This window comes from Dromaius novaehollandiae, chromosome 3, assembly GCF_036370855.1.
Source record: "Dromaius novaehollandiae isolate bDroNov1 chromosome 3, bDroNov1.hap1, whole genome shotgun sequence".
Lineage (NCBI taxonomy): Eukaryota > Metazoa > Chordata > Aves > Casuariiformes > Dromaiidae > Dromaius > Dromaius novaehollandiae.
This window is the reverse complement of record NC_088100.1, coordinates 26,834,224-26,850,938: the sequence shown is the minus strand read 5'-3', so window position 1 is coordinate 26,850,938 and position 16,715 is coordinate 26,834,224. Positions and strand designations below refer to the sequence as shown.

General features: G+C 43.2%; 1 protein-coding gene across 1 annotated transcript in view; it reads right to left on the bottom strand.

The window, feature by feature from the left end:
• LRRC1 (leucine rich repeat containing 1) overlaps nucleotides 1-16,426 on the bottom strand; it is a 105,121-nt gene extending 88,695 nt beyond the window's left edge. Inside the window, exon 1 of the mRNA XM_064508578.1 lies at nucleotides 15,971-16,426. Within this exon, the coding sequence (XP_064364648.1) occupies nucleotides 15,971-16,129 (159 nt within the window). The 5' untranslated portion in view covers nucleotides 16,130-16,426. The remainder of the gene's footprint in view (nucleotides 1-15,970) is intronic.
• Nucleotides 16,427-16,715: the final 289 nt, after the last annotated feature.

Genomic DNA, 16,715 nt, shown 5'->3' with positions numbered 1-16,715 from the left:
GTGCTCTGTCAGCAAGCTTGCTGATGATGCACAACTGGAAGGAGTGGCCGATAACACCAGAGGGCTGTGCTGCCATTCAGAGAGATCTCAACAGGCTGGAGAGCTGGGCAGAGAGGAATCTCATGAAGTTCAGCAAAGGGAAGTGCAGGGTCCTGCACCTAGGGAGGAATAACCCCATGCACCAGTACAGGTTGGGTGCTGACCTGCTGGAAAGCAGACCAGAAGAGAAGGACCTGGGAGTCCTGGTGGACAACAAGTTAACCACGAGCCAGCAATGTGCCCTTGTGGCCAAGAAGGCCAATGGTATCCTGAGGTGCATTAGGAAAAGCATTGCCAGCAGGTGGAAGGAGGTGATCCTCCTCCTCTTCTCAGCCCTGGTGAGGCCACATCTGGAGTGTTGTGTCCAGTTCTGGGCTCCTCAATAAAACAGGGACATGGAGCTACTGGACCGAGTCCAGCGAAGGGCTACTAAGATGATTAAGGGACTGGAGCATCTCTCGTATGAGCAAAGGCTGAGAGAGCTGGGCCTGTTCAGCCTGGAGAAGAGAAGGCTGAGGGGGATCTTATCAGTGTGTATATGTATCTGAAGGGAGGGTGTCAAGAGGATGGGGCCAGACTCTTCTCAGTGGTGCCCAGCGACAGGACGAGAGGCAACGGGCACAAACTGAAACACAGGCAGTTCCATCTGAACAGGAGGAAAAACTTCTTTACTGTGAGGGTGACAGAGCACTGGCACAGGTTGCCCAGGGAGGTTGTGGAGTCTCCTTCTCTAGAGATATTCAAAACCCACCTGGACGCGCAACATGCTGTAGGTGACCCTGCTTGAGCAGGAGGGTTGGACTAGATGATCTCCAGAGGTCCCTTCCAACCTCAACCATATTGTGATTCTGTGATTTAATTGTTAATATGATTAAACTAAGAATCCATCAGAAGCTTAAAAAAGCATGTAAAAATACTTTTGTTAAAATACAGTAGGAGTCCATTCCACAGAAAAGGTCGCAATCTGCCTGCCAGCACTGTCCAAAATAAATATTGGGCAAAAAGTGCTGAAAAGGTATCTCACTGCATAGTTTTCCTCTGTCAGTTTCGGCTGCTAAACTACTGGACAGTTATAAATATTGATGTTCTAATACAAATCTTTTCATAAGCAATAGCTGTCCTTGCCAGAGGTACTTTACAACAGCAAATGAGAAGACACAGCAGGAACATGATTGAAAGACAAAATGGTCATCTAACAGGTGTTAAGAAGTAGTTATCCTTAGGAAAGTTTGAGAGTCCTCACCTCACCCTGTGTCAGTGTTGCATGTATTTACTAAATGTGCAACACAGCTGTGCACAACAAACAAGAAAACAAATCACATAATCTTTAAAGACATTACTGTTTCTGTAACAGGCTACTTAAAAGAAAAATTAATTGGGAGCTTTATTTCTATTTTACATAACAATTTTAAATGAATGACACCATTTCCTAGATAAAATCATAAGCTGCAGTTATATGAATGGCACTCCTTTGAACTTGTTTTGTTTTTCCTTTAAACTACAGAACTAAATCGCTCCTGCATGTTTAGTAGATCCTACTCCCATTTCAGTTATTAATCTTTCATTATCCAAGGCACACTGTTAATGCTCTCAAAAGCTACTGGAGAGTCAAACAACAACTCCTTTTTGCCCAGTTTGTTTTACCTCTTAGAAAGAACACAGGGAAGAAGGAGAATTAAGAGTATATGGAATAGAGAACAACAACTGTAAACATATATACCAATATTTGTTATGTTTTAAATACATGTTAAGCATAAATGTATTCCTAATATATCAAAGAGAGGCCAGTGGCTATTTGAAAAGCTCTGACAGGAACCCAAGTGCAATATAGCTGTTTAGCTCAATCTAGGCCAGAGCAGAACATCCACCCAGCATGCTGTAATAGCAGGTTTCAGCTGTAGACCCAACTTGTCTGCAAGTATTTTGGCAACGCTTTTAATGCTGCTCAGTTAAGCCAGCCTAATTAACAGTGCTTCAATGAGACAAATAATTCCACAAGCATCAGCACTACAGAAGCCTACAGCTTTCTATTTACTGGCAATTTCCAGCCTCCAAATGCAGCTTTCCTGCAATCAAAGAATTTATAAAGGTTTCTCATATAGGATTTTTCTAAGAACACATGTTGAAATACAGCCTCTTTCTCAGTGGAAAACTAATCAAATCTCTCTCCTCTACCCAACCACATATTTTTAAAAACCTTCATTCTGTCAAAATTGGATTGATATCAGCCAATGGAAGGACAAAGAAGAGATGAGTGAGCAACCCACTGAAAAGCACAGACAGATAATGTGATCCCAATTTTCATTTTTCATACTTTTTTCAATTTCATTACAACTGGCACTCTAGATTTTAGAAATAAAAGTAATCAAAATTAAGCCAAACTAGCTGGATTGATAGAACTCAAGATTTTCTGGCTGGGCAAGCGGCCAAAACAATGCATATTGCCAGATTTCTTTCAGTGATCCACTTCAGTAAGAACACTAATGTACATGAACCCTTCCCGCATGTGTTGATTTAAAAAAAGCAAAAAAAAAAAGCAGGGGGAAACAGATGAAAGGAACAGGCAATCGGAATCAAAAACACAGGAGGGCACATGAAATACCTGCAAATAAAGCTGTTTTCAAGGAGCGACTTTTCAGAACTAGCGATATGCCAACATAAAATTACAAACACATTTTGGCATAGTTGGCATAACCAAATGCACAGTGTCTTGAACAAAATCTTCCCATAAAAAGGTGACCACCAGCAGCAAAGGAAAACAAGATTAGAAACTAAAGAAACCCACTGCCTTATTTTTAAGATGGGCCAGGGTAAGTATCAGCAATAAGAATGAGAGGGAGAGAAGTAAGAACACTGAAATTAACTGTGCTTTCAGAGTTGCATTAACACAGGACAGAAAGATACTATTTTTTTGGTGCAGGTACTTCAGCTCTTGTCAATCTGCTTAAAATTTCTGAATACCTGCTCTTATGTCAAGAGTTCTTTAGACACCAATAAGGATTTTCACCTCATGCATGCTGTCTCAGCTTTTAAGGATTCCACAGGAAAATTCAGTACTATATCAAACAGTAATAAGTAAGTTTCAAGACACAGTTCACTACCTAGTCCTGATCTTAAACGTCATCTCTAATTATTTCACTCATTTTCCAAACCTCTAACTGACCAGTTTTAAAGGTTTTCCATATTTCAGAATTAAAGTGACACACGGTAATTTAAATTTAGTTTAACTCTTATTTGCATTCATGCTTCAAATCTTACTTGAGGTTTTGTTTTCTTCTCCTACATCATAAGCAAAATAAATGGGGAAGCCTTCACTTTATTTGTTCATTTCCATTTACCTGTTCCCTGACTTCTTTCAGCACCTGCATAATCGAACACACTAAATCAGTCTCTCCTCTACCCTTTTATACTGCCTCAGAAAGACTTCAGAAAAAGGCACAAGACTTTTCTGAGGCAAACACAAGCAGGAGCTACAACTTGGTTTTGGTAACCAGCCTAACAAAACAGCTAAAAAGATAATGCATTAAATAACCTTACAACGCAGCAGACACAACACTCTCCACCCCTCCAGCGAAGTCCCTAGTCACTACACTACAGAATGATTTGCTTTGGGCCCCCAAAAGATTGCTTCTTTGTCCATGCAGTTGCACAGCTTCAGCAAGACGAGAGGGGAAACCCAGCCTTGAAGGCTGACGTGCAGGACACTGAGGAGAACGAGGTTTCAATCTCATAAGGCAGAAAAAGCACTACACTCTGCTGTTCTGCTTCCTGGAGAAGTGTTTAATAATGATGTTCATACAAACACATTCCCCATGTTTATGAGAACACCAAATGCGAAGAGGGAAGGGAAAACATTTCCTCATTCCTCATCCCCCCTGCTTTTTCTTTTTTTAAAGGGAGTAGGGGAAAGTCATCTACAGTCCACTCTTGGAAAGAATATCCACAGGAGAGATTGAACACTAGGGACTGCAAGAGGGGAGAGATTTAAATGCCGTATCAGCCACCGATTCAGGTGGGATTTCAGACATTTCTCCTACTCTTAAGTCAGCCACCAAACTTAACAGCCTGGAGTTATCCAGCAGCAGCCTACCAGAACCAGGGCCATTTTTACACTCACAGGGAGTTGTAACAGAGTTGTAACAGAGTGTGCCTTCCACACAGGCAGTAAGGCACAAAGAGACAAGAGTTGCAAATAACTTTTAAGCAAAAATTCCTGTCTGGGATGTAATGCTGTATGTTGCTGTCTCAGAGTCCATCCCAGTGCTTCTGGTCAGTAACATGGGCAGGAGTGCTGAGGGAAATGGACACTAAGAGCACAGAGAGCAGACTCCTTCCTCTTGAAGCATATGCTAGCTAGTTAATGAAATACTTACAAAGCTGCATCTTACTGTGGATTTATGAAGCATGAAATGAGCTTTAGGGAGACTCCAGTGAAGTCTACTTTGGGCTCTATGAGCTTGGCATCAAATGGAAAGCCTCCTATCAACATTGGGATCCCCCAAGTCACTCCACCTGCTTTCAACCATGAGCTGGCACGGCTCATGAGAGGAATAGGGCTTCACAAACACTGATCCCTTGTGTTCCTTCAGTTCAATCATTTTTTATGTATAAAGTATTAAGCAAGATACCTAAAAGATTTCTGAGGGCAGGAACTATTTAATAGTGCACTACACAGGGTCATAATATAGCTAGCTGATGCATCCAGACCCTAGTTTTACTAGAAGCAGTTAATGGCTTTCCTTTCAAGCAGTGAGGCTCACTTCAGCAGCAGGTACCATACCGTGGTACAAAGAAGTCCATCTGCTTCTTATATGGCAAGCCAGCAAATGTACAACTGCTCCTGCAATTTCTGTATTCAGGTGTTTCATGGCAAAATCAGAACCCATTACAGATTTCTGGCACAGTGAAAGGTAGTTTCACATGCCCAAACCACATTTGTAGAATAGGTTGAAACTGTTCTTTAATCTTGATCCTATCATCAAGTTTGACAACACGAATAGCAACAGAAGATAGCATCAGGGCAGACATTCAACAGAGAACAGTCAAGCATGAACCTATATGAAACATTAATGAAATGACTAAATTTCAGGACAACAGAAAGGATTAATGAAAGATCACACGTAACCTAAATGACATATCTGACAAAGAATGAGAACCAACCTTCGCACCTGCTCTCTCCCCCTCCAGTGGATGCTTTAAAGCTTGATATGAAGGATCAGTTAGGCAGAAGGGAAGGGGCAGGAGGAAGGGTCTACAGGAGACAGCAAAGATTATAATTGATGCTTCACAGAAGCTGGTATTCGACATCCACCTGCTTTGTTTCTGGCCCCTATTTTCAAAGCACCTGCCATTTTCTGAACTACAATCAATGAGAGGCCAATTCCAGGTCCAGCTCCAGGCTGTTTTACCATTCCTTTTTAAAAACAAACACGGGACTATCCGCACTTAAAAAAATAATATAATGCAGCACTGACTCACAATGCTGCTCTGCTGAGCAATGCATTGAACAGGTTGCCTCATGCTGTTTTCTGGTAGGGAAGGATTTACTTTTATGTCAATTAATCAGAGGCAATAAAGGCTAAATGAGCATCTGATGCCATACTCATCAGAGCGTAACGGAGGGAGGGAACAACTCTACCTTTAAGAGAGGCCAGAAAGCATGTGCAGATTCATTACAGTTAAATGCATTTGTTGTTTGGAGAAAGAAAATATGTTCTCACCAATAAGCGCATAGCATGCATTTTCCCAGTACACAAGGTAAGGTTGTTGGCAGAAGGTAACCTTTTTTTTTAGACCAACTGATATAACTGGAAAAAAACCTCCATATATACCATAAAAATTCATTTTAGAGCTATGGATATGTAATCTCTGCCCATGAGCCTTGTCTTGCCTGTGTCTGTACATCATGCAGAGGAGGGGATGCCATCACTCTACCAGAAGCAATACATCCTTCACAGAAAAAAAGTGAAACAGACATAACCACCCAGTTACCTTCTTCCTAAATGAGTAAATCTCAGTTGTTACTAAGCAGGATGATACGACCACAAAAATCAGTGTTAGAAAATATACAGGACCAAGGAGACTTCAAAGGAATGTGCCAAAATCTTCTGAACAGTCTCATGGCCATTGACAGGGAAGTTAGATTCTGTAGAGAACAACAGAATAAGTTCTTCCCCTGCCCCACGCAGCTTGTGGTCTTCCAAATCTGACATCAAAAGGCATAGTATTTTCTTCAGGTCTTAAGCAGTATAAGAGAAAAATCTGGAAGCTAGCAGATAGGCTCTTTATTAGATAAATATCTCTTAGTTTATCTTCTCTGGAGTGTTCAGCACAGTGTTCTATATTTAGAGGGATGTTATTATAATATCATATATCATATATATTGTATATTGTCATATATGATTGTATATTATATATATTGTATATTATATATATGATATATGATATTATAATATTGCATGTTATAATATCCAATGCTACTTCTTAACAAAACATCATTTATTTTAATAATTGTCCATTCAAGCACACATTACAGACTTGTAAAAATTGCCTATGTTCACAAATGGTTTTACAAGACAGAAGTATTCTAAAGACACTGAGAAGTTGCAGATTTTTTTTAAAGTTAGTATTTTACATAATATTTGTCATACTGAAAGCATTACTTAATCAAACTTTCAGTAAAATTACCTTCTGTCTACAGTCTTAGTATGTACCATATTGTTTACATGGACTTCAGTTTCACAGTTACATTATTAACTTTATGATATTAACTAGAAATACAAGCTTGTTCAACTCTTGAAAATTTCCTCAAGGATTTACAACAAGATGTGCAAAAACACCGTGACAGTATCAGTGTTGAAAGTAAAAATTAAACTTCTGTAACTGCACAAAAGGTGAAAAACATGACAATTCTATTTGTACCATTAAAGACACCAAATGCTAAAGACATGTGAAATCCTTGAAAAACTCTCTATAGAAGGATGGAATAGTTGGGGCTGCAGCGGATCTCTGGAGGTCATCTGGTCCAACCCCCCTGCTCAAGCAGGGTCACCTAGAGCACAGGACCCTGTCCAGATGACTCCTGAATATCTCCAAGGATGAAAACTCCACAGCCTCTCTGGGCAACCTGTGCCAGTGTTCTGTCACCCTCACAGTAAAGAAGTTTTTCCTCCTGTTCAGATGGAACTGCCTGTGTTTCAGTTTGTGCCCACTGCCTCTCGTCCTATCACTGGGCACCACTGAGAAGAGTCTGGCCCCATCCTCTTGACACCCTCCCTTCAGATACTTATACACACTGATAAGATCCCCCTCAGCCTTCTTTTCTCTAGGCGAGACAGTCCCAGATCTCTCAGCCTTTCCTCATATGAGAGATGCTCCAGTCCCTTAATCATTTTCACAGCCCTTCACTGGACTCACTCCAGTTAAGTCCATGTCTCTCCTGTACTAGGGAGTACAGAACTGGACACAACACTCCAGGTGTGACCTCACGAGCACTGAGTAGAAGAGAAGGATCAGCTCCCTTGACCTGCTGACAACACTCCTCCTAATGCAGCTCAGGATGCTACTGGCCTTCTTTGCCACAAAGGCATGCTGCTTGCTGCCTTATGGTCAACATGCTGCCCACCAGGAATCCTAGATACTTTTCGGCAAAGCTGCTTTCCAAAGGCTGCTGGTTGGCCCCCAGCCTGTACTGGTGCATGGGGTTATTCTTCCCCAGGGGCAAGACTTTGCACTTCCCTTTGTCAAATTTCATGAACTTCCTCTCTGCTCATTTCTCCAGCTTATCAAGGTCCCTCTGAATGGCAACCATCCAGTGTGCCAGCCACTCCTCCCAGTTTTGTATTATCTGCAAATTTGCCAAGGGTGCATTTGGTCCCATTGTCCAGGTCATTAATGAAGATGTTAAACAGTATCGAAGCCAGTACTGACCCCTGGGGTGCTCCACTAGTGACTGGCCTCCTGCTGGACTTCATGACATTGATCACAACCTCCTGAGCCCCGTAGTTCAGTCAGTTTTCAGTCCAGCTCACTAGCCCACACTTCAGCAGTCTGTCCAAGAGGATGTGATGGGAGACAGTGTGAAAAGTATTACTAAAGTTGAGATAAACAGTATCTACTGCTCTCCCCTCATCCACCAAGCCAGTCATCTCATCACAGAAGATAGGTTGGTTAAGTACAATTTCTGCTTTGTAAATCCACGCTCACTACTCCCAGTTACCTTCTTGTCCTCATATGTTTGGAAATGGTAGACAGGATTATTTGCTCCATTGCCTTCCAAGGGATCAGTGTGAAACTGACTGGCCTGTAGCTCCCTGGGTCCTACCCCTTGCCCTTTTTGAAGGCTGGAATGACATTTGTTTTCTTCCAGTCCTCAGGAGCCTCCTGTTATCACCATGATATTACAAAGATTATCGAGAGTGGCCTCACAATGACATCAGCCAGCTCCCTTAGTATTCACAGGTGCCTCTCATCAGGTCCCATGAACCTCTGTACATCCAGTTTGTTTAAACATTCCCTAACCTGATCCTCCTCCACCAAGAGTAAGTCTTCCTTGCTCCAGCCTCTCTGTGCCTGCTCCTCAATCACCTGTGTCATCAACGCACTCCAGAAACCTCCTCTTTGCTTGTGCCCTGTTGTATTGTCCATCCAGCAAATACCAGGTGGCTGAAGTCCCCCGCAAGGACCAGTACCTGTGAAGGTGAGGCTTCTTCCATTTGTCTGAAGGCCTCATCTACTTCTTCTTCTTGATCATGCAGTCTACAGCAGACATCCACTAAAATGTCATCCATGTTGGTCTGCCCACTAATTCTGGCCCATGAGCTCTCAGCCTCTGCAGGCAGAGCTCCATGCATTCCAGCTGCTCTCTCACATGAAGGGCAATTCCCCTTTCTTGCCCATCCTTCCTGAAGAGCCTGTATCCATCCATTACAGTACTCCAGTAATGGGAGCTATCCCACCATGTCTCTGTGATCCCAGTGAGATCTAAATTTATAAAAGGAAATAAATTTTCTAGAAGTTTACATCTTAGGAAGGGATAGTTAAAACCCACAAGCATAAATTTGAGAGGTATTATATCATTTCTTTCCACAGGAGATTGCTGGACATAGATCAAGCGAGCATCTTCCTGTCATGATGGAACATAAGCCTGAAACTATAACAGAACAGTCAATTTTTATCTAAATTACTAAGAAAAAAGGTGTGGTATGGGAAGAAAAGAGAGACCTTTTCTTAAGGCGCTTTCACAAGATTTTGGTTCTGACAGCTGCACCTTTGATCTCAACATCGCACATAATAAAGAGATACAGATTCTGCTTAAGTGGAACAGTATGCAGCAGCATACCATTGGCCTCTTCAACAGAAACTGGGACACAAGAGGTGGCCAGTGCTTAATCAGGTCTCTTGGGGAAGTGGTCTCACATCCACCAAGAAACTCGAAAGAGAAGCATTAGCATGTAACACCAAGAAGGAAAATTATAGATGACAGATATGATTATGCGTAAGCTCAAATAGAAAAGTGAAATGATTCAAAGTTACATCAGATTAAGTGCACAAGTATTGCATGGAAATAATTGCCAAAAGAAGAAAAAGTTCAGCAGACTCTTAAATGCATAAACAAAATTTTGCATTATTTTTTGCCATTTGGAGTTTTTACATAAACAAAGCCTGCTCCAAATCTCTAACAGGAAAGTGGCCTTCATCCTTTGAGTAAAACAAATGAATAGCAGCAAGACAAAACAGCAGCAAGACAAGAGTTATAAGCTATTTCCATTCCTCACCAATGCAGAGAACACATTCAATATAAAAGCTGAAATGTAATACTGCATTCAAAGATTGATAAGAAATTTCCATTTCCTACAAAAAAAAAGTCAATGCAGAGATCTCATTTTCTACTGCAAATCCATGCAGAGAGAAATTAAGCTGACAGGATGTAGTGGCCCTTAAATTATAATGTACAGGAGTAGGAGACTACATTTAATCAACTAGAGACTGATCTATAGATTTGAAAGCATCTCACTTTTTTTTTCTTTTACTCTGACACTCTTCAGTAGAGAAACTATTGAAATACCTCATGCAGAATGTGTTGTTTTCTTCTGTCAAAGCAATTTTCCAGAAAGCCTACTCTTCAGTGAGTTATAGTTTTTGACCTGTAACAAATTATATACTACACACCTCAGCTTGAGTTGAAAAAGCTTTCAAGTCTTCACTTATTCCTATCAGGAAAATAAAAAGTGGTCCAGGTTTAGAAAAAGCACAGACTATATTTTTAAGTCAGTACATGTTAACAACAGTGTGCACAGAGACTGTTTTTTCCAATCAAATCATATATACCCAATATTCAATGGAAAGCAATTAGGCTACTTCACATCGAACAGAGGAGGAGCAACTTTTTAAACAAGTTAAGAGTCACACTCTACGACTGGCCCTATACAAGCCCTTCCTTTTGAGACTGAAGAGTTCTGCCCTTTGATTTGTCCTGTAATGCAGAAGTGGCGAAAAACCACACTGACGGCTAGAGACTGCTGTCCTGTGGGAAAACAGCCACATCTGCCAAGAAAGGAGTTCAACACTGTGGAAAACCACCAGAAGCTTTACAGTACTGCCTGCTCCTGTAGCACATCCCACAACACTGGCTCATCCTGCAGGAAGGGTAAGAGAAGACGACAGAATGTGCAAGGTGGCAGAAAGGAAGGGGAAAGAGCAGAGTGCAAAGGAAAAAGATCTGTGAGGGCAGTCAAGAATCTGTCACAGAAGGAACAAGAGAGGAAGCAAAGAATCAAAAATACAACGCACAACAAGTTGTTTGCTTGGAGGAAGTAAGCAAGGTCCTGGGACATCAAGGTTGGGGGAGGAGAGGAAAACATGTATGTGGAGGGCAAGGAGTCTGAGATGCTAGTGGTGAAAGCAAAGACCCCTGACAGTAAAAGTGCAAATTTCTATTAAGATTCTCTGTCATTTAATTGGGGAGAGAGGGAAGAAGAGATCTGGGGAATAGGGCAGAGTGGTTAGCGAGACCTGAGAGAAGAATCAGAGTACTGAAATGGGAAACCAAAATGATCCCTGTGTGGTAGCAAATGGATATTTAAAAAACAAAAAAAAGAACTTGTAAGCTACTGTACAAAGAAAAATGAGTAACCTGTATTCCTAAGAGGCTGAAAGGTACAGATTAGGAAAAAAATATATTTGTAGGGAAAAGGGGGTCAGAGAAACTGAGTTAGCCCATTCTTTTCTCTGTCCATGTGTGTGTTAAGGCACAAGACAGCAAGACAAGCGGAGCGGCTGAAGTAATGGGCAGCAAAGGCATCTCTTTCTCCGCTTTGTGGCCATTTCTTTTCAAATGTTTTCTCTTCTTTACCCCTCTTCCCCTTAGAAACAGGTGAAAAATTCATACTATGCATTTTGGTCACCCAACACAACAAAAAAAACCCAACAAGGTTATTCTTTTAAAATAATTCAAGACTGTGACTTGTTTCTCCTCTCCTAGACATAGTTCAGATGACTGAGATAATGCACAATGCAGCAATATTGCTCAGCTGTGTCTTTCTACTAGTCCTTCACAATCCATGCAGCAATGTTTTAAGTTGTCGTGTATTTTGGGGGGGGGAAACACATATTCTGTGCTCTACTGTCACACCAGAATAGTAAGGATTTTGTGTTAGCAATGACTGCAGATTAAACTAAGTCTAAGACTGCTTCTGTACCTTAAAACATTCCAAAAAGCTTAATAGCTAGCAGTTGAATTAACCATTAAGACAGTTTAACTGAATTACCTTGGTTGATCAACAACAATTCTTAAGAATGGCAGGAGCATTTCTAGGTAAAAGGATAGCCCTGGACTACACAGTGAGCTTTCAAGTAAACACAAGGTTTTCTTAAGACATCAAGAAGCAGACTGGGAGCTCTCTATAAACAATCAAAGCACCTATAAGTCTGTTTTATACCTGGTTTTATTTCACTGCAAGCCTGTACATCCATTCCCAAATTTTAAAGATGTCCTGCTTTTAAGTAATTAGAATTACTGGTGTATTGGAGCAAACTAATCAGAGAACATACCTTCATTGCTATTTAATGGAAATGGAGGCATGGAGAAGCAGGTGAGAAGGGGAGAAATGTATGTATACAACAGAATTTGCCCCATCGACCTGACGGAAATCAGCTGAACCTTTCTGCAACTATTATAGCCTCCAGATCCTGCTGGTACACACCACCAGAAGAAAACCAAGTATGGCAAGCCCAAGCATTCTGAGATGCTCCATGAACCACTTACTAATATTTATCTGCTGCAAAAAGTTTTAAAATGTAAAGGATGAAAAAAAATTCAGTGACTGGAGGGAGAGCAGATATCTGGAACTAAAGTCATCATCAGTGCCTCAGACATGCTGTGTGGCGAAGCACAGAATAGAACTCACCGAAATCTACTTGGTCTCAGAGTAATATTCACAAGACATCCTGCCTATTGTACGAGCCATTCCAGACTGCACCTCCCTAAGTCAGGATGATGAGGTCTGAAGTACCAATGAAGAATGAACAGGGAGGTGGGAGAGTTTCAATTCTGTTCATCCTACAGCTACTGTGACTTTTACTCCAGGTGACAGTCTGCAGAGGGATTCTTCTTCCCTACTTCATAGGGAGCATTTACAGTGCAAATTTCTTAAGGAAGATCACAAACTTCTTAGTGACAGGAGTTCCTTATTAGCACTATGGAATATGTTATGGGATCAGTACAGTCAATGGATTATTCAGTGATCAGCACAGATCACAGTCAACTTCAGAAAACTTCTAACTAATGCCACTGGCATTAAACATGTCCCCTAAATGCCTGAACTCAGCCTAACAGTGGTTTAATTTTGTGTTACTGCCTTTATGTACATAGAAAAGAAACTTAATAGAGGTACAGTAAGATTAATATAATGCACGGCACTAGATCTAGGGCCTAATGACTGTTTAGAGCTATGCTGTCCTAAGAATTTGTTAATCAGACCACCTCGTGATCTCCCTAATGTTTCCTATGTAAGAGGTATGGTGTATCTCCACTTGTGGTACTTATTTCCAATTCTGTATCTGTAGTTAGCATCACACTGTCCTTTTAATATTAAGGAGAATGAACAATGTCCTGTAGAAAACTTAAAACCAGAGATCTTTTCTTATTCGCCTGAGCCAGAATCCTACAGTAGAAAGACTAAAAAACAAAAAGCTAGCAGAAATTTTAAATGAGATTTTTTTAATGAAATTGTAATGTCTGTCTCCAGCTTCAAAAGATTAGGGAAGTAGTGTACCACATGCAGGATTGCATCTGGGCTTTCTTTTTTTTTTTTTTTTTACAAGAAATATCTACAGATTCAAATCTTATCTGAGATGAAAACAGCATATTCCATTCATCAGAAATCATTAATAAGGAACTGACAAGGCAAGTTCATAGGTCAGTGCAAGAAGCCCTAATAAAAATGCCTTCCTGTGCTGCTGACAAAGCAATAATGTACTACAAGTATGTTTCTGCAGTTGTATTTCATTGGACTCCTCCTAGTCCATCTGAAAATCCACAAATATATTCCTACAGTATATTTAGGCATTCCTGTAATCTGATCCATCCACACGATCCATCCACACGAACACCCTTCTTTTCTGCTTCAACTTTTGCATGTTTCTACTCCAATGCCAAGGAGACCTTTTTTTTCCCTTAGCTATTTTCTACATGTGGGGGACTCTCTATATATTCATATATAAGTAATGAGAAGAGATAAACTTCTTAGTCATCATTGGACAGATGAAAAAGGCTATTTCATAAGTTGCAATTCAAGGAAGAAGAGAAACAGTGAATAATTGTACCCCATTTACTGAAATAAATAGCTTATAATATCATGAACAACAGACATCTGCATTCATCACCTACATTTGTACACAGCAACCATTTTGGGAGGGGGTAGATACTGGGGGGGGTGAATCAGGGAGCCATAGATCTCAATGAGATTTAGGTCAAAAGCTCATTCAACTTGCCTGAAATAAAAAGCGTACAAGCCTGAAAGCCAACAGTAAGAAAAAAGGGCTGTACAAAAAAGAGACTCAAGCATCCAGTCTTTGCACAAAGCCAGTAGAAACTGCTAGAAGTAAAAATAGCACCCACACTGAGGCTATGTAAACTAGTTTTTCCTCTACTTCAGAATGATACAGAGCTCACTCACAAGATGCAAACCTTTTTGTAGGTTTTTCAAAAGAAAAAGGCAAATTTAAGAAATCATTTCAATTAAACATCTTTACTAACATCTACTTTTCCATCATGATTACTCGTATTACCTAGAGTGAAAAACAGAGTTTATGTGAGAAAACTGAGTGGAAAAAAAAAAATTTGCACCGTTTAACTTTTAGTATGAACAGACCAACTTTGATTCGGGAAGAAACAAAGATGCTTTTGAAATATTTTTCTAGGTAGCAAGTTCAAGTGCTTAGACTCCCAGTTCCTAAGAGTTCACACATTTTTATGGTACAGCTTCTAGATATGACCTCCCCTTTAGTGTTAAACTCCACAGACCGCAGCTCACAAAGGCTCCCGAGGTGTACAGATATAAAGGGGAAACACTGAAAAATGCCTTTGGTTTATCAAGTCAAAAGCCAATCATGCCTCCTACTCACCCTGCAAACTCCTGTCCAGCTGGACAGTACATCATCAGAGTTAGTCTGTGTTAGAGCTTCTCCAGTCTTTGTGAATCACCAAGTGCTAGCCTGCCAGTCATGCCGCTGGTTAACATCTACACATTTCAAAACTGACTAAGGCTAGGTAGTAGAACTGAATGCAAAGCCACCCTTGACAACACTAGCAAAAAAGTACTACACACAAAAATCTGGTAAAGTGTTTCACTAGAGAAGCAAAATACCAACAACTTTGCAGGATTAACACTGATACAAAAAAAAAAAAAAGCTTATTTGTCTCTTATGTTTTCTGTAACAAAGTTTCCAGAAGTATAATGCAGAAATGTGAACATGGTTATCTATAAGAGGGATTTTTTTCCCTGTACCGAGCAGGTAGTATCTCTCAAAAGGGGGAAAGGAGGGCATATTTAATACCCTCCAAGCTCTTGCAATTCCACTGATGTGAATGCTAGTCACAACGTCCTGCAACCTCAGGCCTAACCCTCATGACCTCAAAACAGTAGTTTTATTCCCATAATACCAGGATTTTGAGATCTTCCTTCTGAAAGATCATTTACACTACATTTAAACAATGATAAAATACTCAATGCTAATCCAAGACTATGACTTTTCCCTTCACTACTAACATTATTAAAACTGTTTGAGAGCTCCACCTGCGTTACAGCACGCTAGCTGACGGTAACGCCGAATGTAAATTCATAATGGGGACCCCAGACCAAGCGAAGTACCCCATTTGTAACAAAGACCGCCAGACCGCCTGGGAAACCTGAGTCCTATGCGCACCAGGTAACACCACGTGTGATATCACAGCTGAAATAAGAAAAAATTGTCTTAAAAGACGGCTCCGCGTGGTACTTCGCGTAAGTCACTGCCTGCTGGGTCGCAGCAGAGAACACGAGTCGCTGGAAAGCGCCTCAAACGCGGCACAAGCACGCGCAGTCGGAGCAGCGACGACGGAGAAGCACCGCTCCCCCGCGCCGGGGGGGGCCGGGCGGCAACGGCCGCGCAGCGCGCGGGCTGACGGCCGGCGGGGACCGTTGGCAGCAGCGGCGCCTCGCGCCTCGGGCCGCCGCCCCCCACCCCCCGCCTCGCCTCCCGGCCCGGGGCGCGGCCCGGCGGCGCCGCGGCGGGAGCGGGACACCTGCCGGGCGGCTCCCCTGGCCCTGCCCCGGCGGCAGGCGGGGTTTCGGCGACGCTGCAGATGTGGAACCAGTTCCACCCCCCGCAACGCCGGGGGCGGGCGGCGCAGCCCGGCCAGGCAGCGAGCGGCCCCGCGGGCCCCGCTCACCTTGGGCAGCTCGCGGAGCTGGTTGGCGTCCAGCAGGAGCTCCTCCAGGCTGCGGCTGTAGCGGTAGATCTCCTCGGGCACGGCGGCCAGCGAGCAGTGCCGCTTGTCGATGGCCTCCACATGGCGGTTGCACCGCCACAGGGGGATGCAGTGGAACATCGCCGCGGGTCCGGCCGCCGCCGCTCACCGCCGCGCCGCGCCGCCGCTCCGCCTCGCAGCGCGGGTGCCGGCGGCGGCAGCCCGCATCCAGCGCGCCGCGGGCAGGGGAAGGCGGCCCCGGCGGAACAATGGGCGCGCGCGGGGCGGCGGCGCCCCGCTATTGTCGCTCGGCGGCCCGCTGCGCTCCCCCCGCGGGCGGCGCGCGGCGCCCGGCGCTGCGCTGCTGGCGGCCGCCGCGCATTCCCGCGCCTGACCCGGAACACGGGCTCCCGCCCCCGCTCCCGCCCCGTCCCGGCTGACATCAGCAGCGCCCGGCCCTGCCTCCCGCCCGCCCGGCACGGCCCCGCCGCGGCGCCGGCCCGGCCCGTTGCCCTCGGTTGGTCCCCTTCGGCTCCGGCGGGACCCGCCGAGCTGCCGGAGTTGGCGCAGGAGCGCTGCTGCGCTTCCCTCGGGTGGTGTAACATCACCTGTGCGCTTCGAATAACCGCCAAGGCCGTAAAACATTTTCGCCTGTTCCTTTTTTACCTCGTTTTTGCCCTGTGTTGACCAACAGCGTCCAAGTTTCCTCACCTGAGGTGCTCGCGAA